At 43.1% G+C, this 12,725-nt stretch overlaps 1 protein-coding gene across 1 annotated transcript; it reads left to right on the top strand.

Moving 5' to 3' along the window:
- Positions 1 to 564: 564 nt before the first annotated feature.
- On the top strand, positions 565 to 2,691 carry LOC308329764 (prominin-1-like; the record flags this gene model as incomplete). The annotated part of the gene is made up of 1 exon (XM_080784261.1): positions 565 to 2,691. One exon carries the CDS (start codon positions 565 to 567, stop codon positions 2,689 to 2,691), a length of 2,127 nt encoding a protein of 708 aa, XP_080640387.1.
- Between the last annotated feature and the right edge of the window lie 10,034 nt (positions 2,692 to 12,725).

Here is a 12,725-nt window from a genome sequence, read left to right as displayed (position 1 = left end):
CCAGTTATAACCCGACATTGAAACATATCTTAATTATGCATATGCATAAAAAAGCCATCACGACCACAATACTTGCATGCTCTGCTTGAGCAAGTATTTTGCCTACAAAAGTGCTTGTCAGTTCGAATATCAGGATTCCCTTGTTCTAGTCTACATAATTAATTACATCATCAATGACATCATCACAAACTGCCAGTGTCCTTCAAAGTAAACTATGAAATAAAAAAATAACAAAATTTAGCGGAGAATCTAATTGGCGTTCAGAGCTTATTGTGAAATGCATTTGCCAACACAGGCAAATCCTGAATGACCCGAATTACCTGAACTTCCCCCTGTATCAGGACAACACAGCTCCCTGGTATGGGTGTCATGGCAGTGCTAACGAAGCACTTTCTCAACGCAATCCAACCGAACGATTTTCCATTCAATCCGACTGTAACATTTCTGGACGATTTTAAAGACTCGCTGTCAGATGGAAACACCATCCTAGCAATGCTCGCATTGCAACGGTATGATGCAGGGTTCTTGGTGTGTGCAGTCATAGGGATCCTGTACATGGTGTCGATGCCAGTGATCGGTGGCATCCTGGCATGCTGTCGCTGCCGTGGGAAATGTGGTGGGAGAATGTGCCAGAAAAAGAAGAAGAAGACCTCCAGAACCAACACGTACAGAAGAGCTCTCTACTGCAGTGTTGTCATCACCACGCTCATAATACTACTGGGAAACATCAGCATGTTTATGAGTAATGCAGCCTTCAAAGTGGGTGTGGACAAAATCCAAGGCACTTTAAACGGCCTACAGAGCTACTTCACTGCTGTACCGGAGCACATTGGCCAGGTGGTGAATGAAAGCTACACAATGGTTTACGATATGACCGGGAATCTTGACACTATTGGCCCCAAGCTGGGTACGGAGATCAAGAAAAGGTTAGAAGGACAAGTAAGCCATGCCCTGGAGTCATTTAGAAGTATGGTCAACTTCAGTAAGGTCAGCGCCTCTGACCTATTGAAAGAATTTCAGTCAGAACTGAGTAATTTCGAAAATAATCATGCGAATGCATTATTGCGTCGAATAGAGATCACAGCAACGGGTATCACAGACACATTAAGCATGAAGTGCACAGAATGTGAGAAACTGCCTGAGTTTCATACACAGCTAGATGAGTTCAAGGACACATTCAAGTTTGGGTACATTACGCAGAATATTTCTACATTCATGTTGAAAGTGGGTGCAGTGGAGTGGGACTCTCACCTCCAGAAGGTAACCAGTTATTTGGGGACTGTTCCACAGAAGGTCATCAATGACACCAAGGATGTAGTTCGGGATATGAGGAACAAAATGGAGGACACAAAAGCCCACATCCCCAATGTCACCAATGACTTTCTCATGCATGTCTCAACTAACGTGACAGACCCTTTGCGAAAGCTGCAGAGAAACATCAACATGATCACTCCATTGGTTGAGAGAGCCGTGCATATCACAAAGGCAGTAGCTATAGTCCTGTGTTGTATTGTTCTCATTGTGGTTGTGTGTAACATCCTGGGTCTACTTCTGGGTCCTTTGGGAGTGGAGCCTAAATCGGTCCTCATAGTGCGGTCTTCCACTGCACACTATGGAGGCAACCTTCTGATGACGAGTGCAGGTTTCATCCTCCTGTTCTCCTGGCTGCTCATGGGGGTGGTATTAATGCTGTTTGTTCTAGGAGGGAACATGTATGCATTAGTGTGTAAGCCCTGGCATGATGGAGAGCTGTTAAAGATTATTGACACTCCACGTCTGATTGGATTTGAGTTAGGTTCGATGCTGGGACTGAAAAGCAACCTCACACTCACTGATGTTTACAGTGACTGCCACAAGAACATGTCTCTGTGGTCCACACTGCACATGAATGAGCTTGTAAACATGGAGGAGGAGGAGCACAACGTGTCGGATGAGATCCTGAGGAACGTTACAATTACTCCAATCACTTTGCTGAGCAGTGAAGTTCAAGATCAGATCAGTAACATCACCGCTGTGGCAAAATATATCAACTTCAACGTGTTATTCATGCAGCAGATCAAAAGGATCCGTCTCCTCAACCTCACTCACATCCTAGCCGAGGTTAATAGGCTGAAAACCTTAAATGGTCAATATCCAGGTGTAATTACCAATCTAGTTGATGTAGAAGGCGACCTGGAAAATATCCAAGGCAAACTGAATGATGTATTCTGGGGACAAATAACAAAACTCGATTCAATCACAGAGGGACTTCAATCCAATGTGGACGAAATCCTCAGAACAGTCAGTGAGGTGCTGAGTGAAGTGAGAACTGCACAAGATTTCCTCAATAAATACACAGAGCAGATCATCAAGACGGAAAACAGAGAGTTTGTTGACCGTCATTTTGGCAACGTCACCGTCAGACATACCGAGTGGGCCAACGTGACACAGCAAGTGGGTCGTTGTGGACCGGTGGCCACAGCTGTCGACTCAGTGGAGAACATCGTCTGTGAAGACATGGTGGAGTCTCTGAACACTTTCTGGTTTAGTCTGGCCTTGTGTCTGATCTTCTTCATACCCAGTATTATATGTTCTATCAAACTGGCCAAGTACTACAGGATAATGGAGGAAACGGACGATAAGTACCACAGGACAATGGAGGAAACGGACCTCGAGAAATCAGCTGTCGATACTGACATTGAATACTTTTAAATCTCCTTGAATTCATGGAGATTCTTTTGTTTGTTTCACGCACGCATGCACGCAAAAACAAAGTATGTTTATATTTGTATGCACGTGCACGTGTGTGTGTGTGTGCGTGTATGCGTTCGTGCGTGTGTGTACGCATGCGTGTGAGAAATTGCAACGACGAAGATGTTTAGTATGAATCAACACAGATCTCCCCAAAATGCACACACGCACGTCTCAATGCCCTCAATACTGCATACCTGACTAATGATGCGTTAATACCGTGAGAGTTATCTGATGTTCCAATAAGCAGGCTGTAGGCCTACACGTAAGTTATGGAATCATAAGATCTGGCATATTTTATTGCTTGGGATACTTATCCCAAAATGAGTGGTCATGTGATATGAACGGGAAAGACATATGAAAGCAAATACGACCTGTTACATGACGAATCAGATTCGATCATATCAGTCCGTTGGTCGGGGCGCCCCTTGAAGCGCAGGCCAGAGGGGTCGTCTGTCCTGGAGAATTCTGACGTGTCCCTACTTTTTCAGACACTATATAGGAATCGTTCTGTCCCTCTGTGACCTTGCTTGAGCACAGCTAGGGTGCACACTCTTATGACTGTAATAATGGTAACTGCTTAAAAGCCAAGGTCTACTTTATCCCAACACTAACTAACTCAAAATAGTGAGTGACACCCACAGCCGTAATACTAGAGGGAGCGTGCCGTGAACAACAATCTGGTACCACCCACTTTCAAAACCAATATGGGCAAATTCTCCTACAGCACGGCCACCCAGGCGTGGAATGCCCTGACCCCTCCCTCAACAAATGCCAGATCACTTACATCTTTTAAAACAGGCCCGGGAAATCCACCTTTCAGCAGGCCCAAGGGAGAGGAAATGATCACTTCTCCCTTAAAAGGATGATCACCCCCCCTTCTTTTTTCCCCACACATAAAGTTTTAACTTTTTCCTGAAATTATTGATTTCTTTGTTGTTATTGATTGATTGCACAGGGCCTAAATGGAAATGGTGGTGCTATCCCTTTTGGAATAAGTGTTTGGCTATAACTCTGTTGCTGTTTTTGAGGGCCGCTAGCCCCTCCTATACCCATCTTTGTGTGTCTGTGAACAACAGAATGTGATGATTTGATTGGCTGAGCACGGAACGTGATGATGTATGATGAAAAGAGCGCCGCTCACTTCACACGAGTGTGATTTGTATACATGCATGTCTAATAATAAACTATTCAAAAATAGTGAACGGACGCAGATAGCTTCTATAGAGTGCAGAAACGAGAGACCAAATAGTGAGAACGCAGAGAACACTCAGATTAGTTGTGTGTGTAGGTGGTGGGGGTGGTCGTGTCCTCTTATCACTGCACCTGAAATCACATCTACGTCTCTGTCTGTGTGTGTGTGTACGGCTGAGATGCACGCAACTCGAGTCGTTCGGACTACCGGTTGTCCAGAACCGCCCCAAAAGGCCTCTCTGCCCCGGCTCTGGACAGGGCCCCTGCCCAGTGTCCATATATGGAGCTGGCCTGTTCTGACATCATTCTGACATCACGTCTGCTCTGCACAGACTCCATATTTGGGCATGCCTGACAAAGAACTCCATATATCGGCATAAAAAGGGACACAGACATAATATCTGGGTGGGGCATGTATTTACTTGCGCAAGCAGAGCGCGCAAGTAATCATTTCGCTTGGTCTCTTCAAAGTTTTGGAACCAAGTAACCACAGTATACTGCTAATCAAATTACAACTACATACTCTGTATGTATCTCTTACGTCATCACTGACGTAAGTGTTTATATCACCGTAAGTCTGTGCCTGGTTTGCTGGGACCAGTTACATACGTATACACACCATGTACTCTGGTCCCAGTTCTCAACGATGACGTAATGTTGTAACTGGTCCCAGCAAACCAGGCACAGACTTACGGTTGAAAAAAACTTGCCTTCACTTTTTGGAACCAAGTAACCACAGTATACTGCTAATCAAATTACAACTACATATACTCTGTATGTAGTTGTAATGTGATTTGTAATTTGTATTTTAAAACAATTGACAATTTACAATAAGTAATAAAATAATTATACTGTATAATATATCTTAATTCAGTTTATATACCTTTTTTTTTCATCACATATCAATGATTCATTTTTCTGTAAAAAAGTAGTTAGGTAGCAAATAGTTACACGTAATGATTATACATTTCAAATGTTCCTTCACAGAGATACTGAGATGTGATAGTTTCCAGCGGTCGAAAGTACTTGCGCGCTCTGCTTGCGCACTAGTAGGCCATTTATGGCCTACTAGTGTGCAACAAGCAAGTATGCACTCGGCAGAGTGCAGTTCTAGTTCTAACTTGCATCGTTCTAAGGTGCATACGGGTCAGGGTCAGGGTGCTGCGAGTTACGATCCCCATCTCTCTCTTTCTGTCCAACTTAACTGTAATATCCAATAAAGGCAGAACATTTTTCAGAATATTTTTTTACAATTACAGTACATATACAAGTGAAGATAAAAGTGGGGGCAGAAAAGTGAAGACGCCAAAAGTGATTGGCCGAATGAAATTAATAATGATGATGATGATGCTTTGATTGGCTGAGCACGGAATGTGATGTATTTGATGACAAGAGCACCCCTCACTTCACACGAGTGTGATTCTTTTTAAATAGGTTCATATAAATGATTAAGATCATAAATTTCATAATTAATTTTTTTTGTGCACTGGGAATTTAATGTTTAACAATATATGAGATGTCAGAATGTTTGCACTATGTATAAAAATACATTTAAATAAAATCAACATTTTCACTACATCTTATGCAGTGAACATTTATTCTAAATGTGTTAAAAAAAGCTATAACATCTGGAAATACCCATATATAGGCCTGCAGTCAGCCTATCTTTAAACTGTTTGTGTGCACAACCTTAAATGTATAGTGCAATCAATTATACTGTAGTGTGGTGAGCCAGATCTAATGACATTGTGAGACATTCACTAGGAGATGTATTGTGTCTTTAAGAGCACAGATTCATGGAGAGAAGAGAGTGATTTCCGGTTCCAACTTCCGGGTTATTTTGTGTTGTTATTACCGTTATAACTGCTTCGACGCAACTAAGGTCTCCTGTCTCGCTGTTTCCTTACTCCACAGCAGTGTAAATACTGAAAATTATGTATTTAATAAAGGCAGTGAGTGAACGACTGAACATCGAGAGTTCTAAGCGGTTGGTCCTACAGTAACTCACACATATCTGTAGGACTCAGTTTGTCCTACAGTAACTCACACATATCTGTAGGACTCAGTTGAATCAGAGAATTTAATGTTTGTGTTGGCACCGTTTGTTTTACATCACCATTGCATCACCTAATCATAGCATGAGTTAGACTTTAATATATTAGCGCCCCTCACTTCACACGGGTGTCATTTTTTCACTCTCAGTCAGTGTTCATAATCTCTTTTTAAGAGAAGGGTTCCCAGATTGCAGTGTTACAGTCAGACCCGTATGGGGTTCCATTCCATTTGGTCCCCATGGTGGTTTCCACACCTGACATGACAAACACTACGCTAGGGTTCTACATCAGTGGTCCCCAAACTGGGGGTCGGGATCCCCAGGGGGGTACCCACATTATCCATAGGGATACTGAGATGTGTCGTGGAATTCTGGATCAATCAATAATCGATTAGGCAAATTGGAGTGGTGATCGATGTTTATGCTTTATGTACTATCATGGGTAGCAGTGCAATAACACTCAGGTCAGTGGTACGGTAGTTCTGCCAGGAGCATAGATATACTGTGGCTGCTTCAAGCACAAACTGAACCATAACAAGATAGGCTGTAACATAAATGAGGTCAGATCAACATATGGAAATAATTCTGTATTGGCCATATATGGAGCATGTCACAAGGCGTGACTGACTGACGGGGCGGGACTAAACTGTACACAACAATGGCTATTAGTTACAAGCTATCAAATATCACAATATATTATATAAGTTTCATGAGTGATGGTAAAATATAAAGGTTAGATATAAGCAACCATATGATTGATGATTATATCTTAATGTGCAACATTGTTTTTTCTTTTAAAAGTAATCAAAGCAACAGAGGCTATATAGTATGAGTATATTACAGGGCTGTGCATTTCTAAAGCCACCATTTAATAACTTTTTGTAATACAAAATTGACCAAATTTGATGTAAGAAAGAGGAAAACATTATGTAAATAGCTGATTTACAAGCTCAACGCCTCGCAGTGCAAGGCGTTGAGAGCTTGTAGATCGGCTATTTTCACAATGTTTATCTGTGGAACAGAGTCAAACTAAATGTAGGCCTGCTAATAATATTGGCTATACAATTCCAAGTGCTTGTCAGGGTGAGGGCCTGAGGGGTCCTCTGCAAGTCTACATAATAACATCATCAATGACATCATCGCAAACTATGTCATTGTCCTTTAAAGTAAACTATGAAATTAAGAAAACATTTAGCGAAGAATCTACTTCTGTGAAGAGCTTATTGTGAAATGAATTTGCAGACACGGGCTAACCCTGAATTATCTGAACTCCACCCGTTATCAGGACAACACAGAGGTGGTTCCTGGTATGGATTTCATGGAAGGGCTGACTAGGGACTTCCTCGACATGATCCAACCTAACGATTTTCCATTTAATCTGACTGTAAAGATTCTGCATGATTATGAAGATGCGCTGTTAGATGAAGACACCATCAGAGCATTGCTATGGTATGAGGCTGGGTTCTTAGTGTGTTCAGCCATAGGGCTCCTTTACATGGTGTTGATGCCAGTGATCGGTGTCATCCTGGCATGGTGTCGCTGCCGTGGAAACTGTGGTGGGAGAATGTACCAGAGACAGACCTTGAGAACCAACACTAACAGGAGAGCTCTCTACTGGAGTGTCTTAATGACCACACTCATAGTACTGTTGGGGAACTCCTTCATGTTCATGAGTAATGAAGCCTTCAAAATGAGTGTGGACCAAATCAATGGAACTTTAAACGAACTCCATGCCTACTTCTCTGCTGTACCGGAGCAATTTGACCACATGCTGAATGAAATCAAGGTTGTTGATGAGATTAAGACCATTGGCCCCAAGCTGGGTGGGGAGATCCACAACAGCTTGTCAAGTAGAGTTAACGAGGTGCTGTACCCGGTTGGAATCCTGAAGAATTTCACTAATGTCTTCGACTCATACCTGAGTAATATAAATTGGACTCTGAAGCATCTGGAAAAGACATCACCAGACAGGTGTCCGTTTACTGATTGTATACGTAACGCAATAGAGGCAATCGAGAGAGGCATAGCAGAGTGCAAAGAAAACAACGATTGTATTAACACGATAAACCAATATGATCATAAGCTAAAGGAGGACATTCTGGTCATATTTAATTTTACGTATTTTGACCATATACTTTCAAACTTCATGACTGCAGTGCATGCAGTTAATTGGGACTCTCTACTCAGTAAAGGAAATTACTATTTGACGAGCATTCCAGTGAATGTCACTAATGACACCAGGGACATAGTTTGTACCATGGAGAACAAGCTGGAGGTCACAAAAGCCCAGATCTCCCAGACTACCAGTAACCTTCTCACCTCTGTCTCAACCAACGTGACTGACACTTTGCAACAGCTGCAGAGAAATGTCAGCATGATAACTCCAGTGGTTGAGAGAGCAGAGCACATCACCAGGGCAGTAGGTGTGGTCCTGTGCTGTATGGTTCTCCTTGTCGTTGTGTGTAATGCCCTCGGTCTACTTCTGGGTCCTCTAGGGCTGGAGCCTAAAGCAGACCCCACAGTGCGGTCTTCCACTGCACACTATGGAGGCAACTTCCTGGTGATCAGTTCAGGTTTCATCTTTCTGTTCTCCTGGCTGCTCATGGGGGTGGTACTACTGCTGTTTGTACCAGGAGGGAACATGTATGCTCTGGTGTGTAAGCCCTCGAATGACAGACAGCTGTTAGAGCTTATTGACACAACACGTCTGATTGAGTTAGGTCCAATGCTGGGTCTGAACAGAAACCTCACACTCACTGATGTTTACAGTGACTGCCAGAAGAACATATCTCTGTTGTCCACACTGCACATGAATGAACTTATAAACCTGGAGGAGCAGCTCAACGTGTCCCAATACACTGATCAGATCCTGGGTAATGTTACCATTTCTCCCATTGACTTGCTGAGTGTCCTGAGCGATGTTGAACAGCAGATCATCACCCTCCTTAATGAGACCCAAAATATCAACTTCACCAGGTTTACACAGCAGATCAACAAGAGCGTCAACCTCACCAAAACCATTCGCGCAATGTCAAAACAAATTGAGTTTTTCGTTGGTGAGGATTTAGCTGGTAAATTTCCTTGCCTGACAGAAACTAAATTACATCTGGATAGTGCCATTAGCAGATTTCTGTATGGTGTTGACGGTAATCCTTCGATTAAAGCCAACATAAATGTACTCGATTCAACCACAAAAGAGCTTCGATCCAAACTGCATGAATTCAATGGTACAGTCAGGGAGGTTTTTAGCAAAGTAGGAAAAGTGCACGTCTTCCTACAAGAATACACCACAACGCAGAGCATTAAGACTGAATACAGAGACTTTGTTAACAGTCAGTTGAGCAACGTCACAGTCACATATGCTGAGTGGGCCAACCTGACACAGCAAGTGGTTCGCTGTGGACCGGTGGCCAGAGCTGTTGACATGGTGAAGGACACCATCTGTGAAGATATGGTGTCTCTGAACACTTTCTGGTGTAGTTTGGCCTTTTGTCTGATTTTATTCATACCCAGCATCATATTTTGTATCAAACTGGCCAAGTACTACAGGAGAATGTATGTACAGGAACCGTATATGTACTACAACAGAATGAAGGAATTGGATAAGGCTGTGGATTCATCTGAAACAGATAAGGCTGTCGAATCATGAATCAGATAAGGCTGTCGAATCATGAATCAGATAAGGCTGTCGAATCATCTGTCAGACGCGCATACCTATAGAGCGTCGCAGTCCCGCCCCCTCGAGAGACCCGGAAAATAAATCGCCGTTCATTTTCCTCATAGCCATTTCCTAAAGTATTTATTTAAAGACGGTTACGCCGCGGACAAAGCCAACTCGGATTGTGACAAATCATGACAATGAACACAATATTTTGGGCCGATCAAATCATTAGAAAGAAGAAAATAAAGGCAGGCAAGGCAAGGCAAGGCAGTGCTGAAATTAGCCAGTGCCCTTGCTAATGAGCCATACAATGATGTTATGAGAAAGAGTACTGGTAGCTATACTAAGGGTAGAGGTGAACATTTCGGAGCAGCAGTATGGTTTCATGCCAAGGAAGAGTACTACAGATGCAGTATTTGCTTTGAGGATGTTGACGGAGAAGTTCAGTGGGAGCTGCATTGTCTTTGTAGATCTGGAGAAATCATATGATAGGCCCTATCATATGATTTCTCCAGATCTACAAAGGGGTGCCGAGGGAGGAACTGTGGTATTGTATGAAGTCTGGAGTGACAGATAAGTATGTTAAAGTAGTGCAGGACATGTATGGAAGTTGTAAGGCAGTGGTGAGGTGTGCTATGCGTGTGACAGAGGAGTTCAAGGTGGAAGTGGGTCTGCATCAAGGATCAGCACTGAGCCCCTTGTTCGCCATGGTGATGCCGGGACAACGCTCCACACACCCCAAATTCTTCTCCCTTCTGGCTCCAAAACTATGGAATGACCTTCCCATTACAATCAGAACTGCAGACTCACTCCCAATCTTCCACCGTAATCTGAAAACCCATCTCTTCAGACTCATCTTGGCCCATAGCACTTGCTGTAGCACTCGCCCTAGCCCAAAGACCTTACAGGCGAATGCAAAGGCTCAACTTATGTAACTTAGATAGCATTTTATGTAGACATAGCACTATATTGTATATGCATAGTTTAATTATATATGTTCTTAGCTTACATATGATTCATGATAACTAGTCTTTATGTATTATGATGTATCGCCATGTTTTTGTTCTTGCTTAATGTAAATCGCTCTGGATTAAGAGTGTCTGCTAACTGCCTAAATTGTGATGGACAGGCTGACAGATGAGGTTAGACAGGAATCCCCATGGACCATGATGTTTGCAGATGTTATTGTGATCAGTAGTGAGAGCAGTGAGCAGGTAGAGGAAAATCTAGAAAGGTGGAGATATGCCCTGGAAAGGAGAGGAATGAAGGTTAGTCGCAGAAAGACAGCATACATGTGTGTGAATGAGAGGAACCCAAGTGGAACAGGGAGGTTACAGGGAGTAGACGTGAAGAAGGTGGAGGACTTTTAAGTGCTTTAGGGTCAACATTTCAGCGCAATGCAGGTGGGAATGGGTTTTTATAACCGTGTCATACCATTGTGTTTCTCATGAATATCTGGGATATCTGTATCCTGTACATTTTCTTTGGCCTGTCACGCAAGTCACGCACCACTTGTGTTGTTTCCACTATGCGCCACTAGGGGCAGCAGCGATCTACTGCCTTGCTTGGTCACTAACCTCTCAAGACAGATTCAGCTCAGCAGCTGAAAGGAACCTTTTTTTGCTTGCTCAGCAGCTCCTTTGAATGAAAAATTGTGAATGAGTTCATTTGTTTGTTTGTTTGTTTGTTGCGGCCTTTACTGGCATTTGTATTTAATTTAATTTGATTAAAGAAGGAATAAGTATTAAGTACAGTATATTTGAAATGCCACCCATATTGTGAGTGGAAGTGGAACAAACTTCTTTCATTGCCTCATCACGTCTGCATGAATTTTCCATGTTTATAACATTTTAGACTGCACGTGTAGGGGCCCGTTTATTATAATCAATTCCCAATCTCGCCACTGGTGTCTATTAGTATTGGTTAAACAAGCTTGAGCTGAACTGAACAGATACACTACAACGGATGTATCGCTGCTGTCTCCGTAGTGCATGCGTGCACGTGTGCAACGCGCGCAGACACTATAAAACATGCAGACATGTGGGAACAGAGTGGCATTCCGACACCCCCCAATCTGACGTACCCCCATTCCGACGCAACACAAGCACCCCACAGTGGCCCATACACACCCTCCGAAACGTATACACATTGTTGCACAAACAATGCCCCCCCCCTCCCCCTCCGATATTTAAACACTGCCAATCCGACGCACAGGCACAGTTATATTCTATTCATCAACATATTATTATTATTATTATATATGGGCTTCGGAAGAAGCCCAACAAACCCATGGTGAGGCCTTTAGGAGGGCCATTCAAGCCTCAAGCGGAGCCTGCGGCACCACCAAGGGCAAGGTGGAGCCTGCGGAACCGTTCAGATTTATAGCTTGCTACGATTTCTTTGCTAATTGATAACATATCGTGCTTCCTACCCCTCCGAAAGGGAAGCAACTTCACACAGGGTCAAACGTATTTACTCGAATCTCCGGTCTTTCGCAATCTAAAATAACATTACTCATGTGTCTTTATCGTACTTTTATTATGATTTCATAAACATACATTTAACACAATGAGCTGGTGCTCTTTTAGATTGGGTTAGTTAGTCTTTAGTTAGACTTTTGATTAGCCTTTGATTAGGTAAAGAACCTGATGAGACAGAATATACATAATACATTTGTCAGTTTACAGGTTTACAACACACACATAGATAGCATTATTCATCCTTTGAATAATCCCTTGAATTGATAGCATGAATTAATATTTAACATTAGTCAATGTGAGGCTGCGTTTGGTCGCCGTGCAGTGTAATACAGGGCTGGTTCATCGTGCTTATCACACGAGGTTGTGGATTCATCTTGGTTGCTTAGAATCTGATTCAAGAGGACCCATGCTAGGTGATTTAACCTCTGTTCTGCCTTGGAGCATCAGCCTTTCCTGTGATTGGCTGTTTGTGCCAGCCCGTCAGCCATTGGTCAGATTAAAGCTTTGCCCATGTCAGTGGCGGAAAGTTCTTATAACGGCAGGGGGTTCAAGCAGCCACGACGCCCCCCCCCCCCCCCCCCCCAGCGGTGGAAAAAAACCGATGTTT

The sequence above is a fragment of the Protomyctophum bolini genome (assembly GCF_963924005.1).
Source record: "Protomyctophum bolini genome assembly, chromosome: 15".
NCBI classification, from domain to species: domain Eukaryota; kingdom Metazoa; phylum Chordata; class Actinopteri; order Myctophiformes; family Myctophidae; genus Protomyctophum; species Protomyctophum bolini.
Note: the sequence above shows the minus strand (reverse complement) of the source record. Positions and strands in the feature narration are given on the sequence as shown.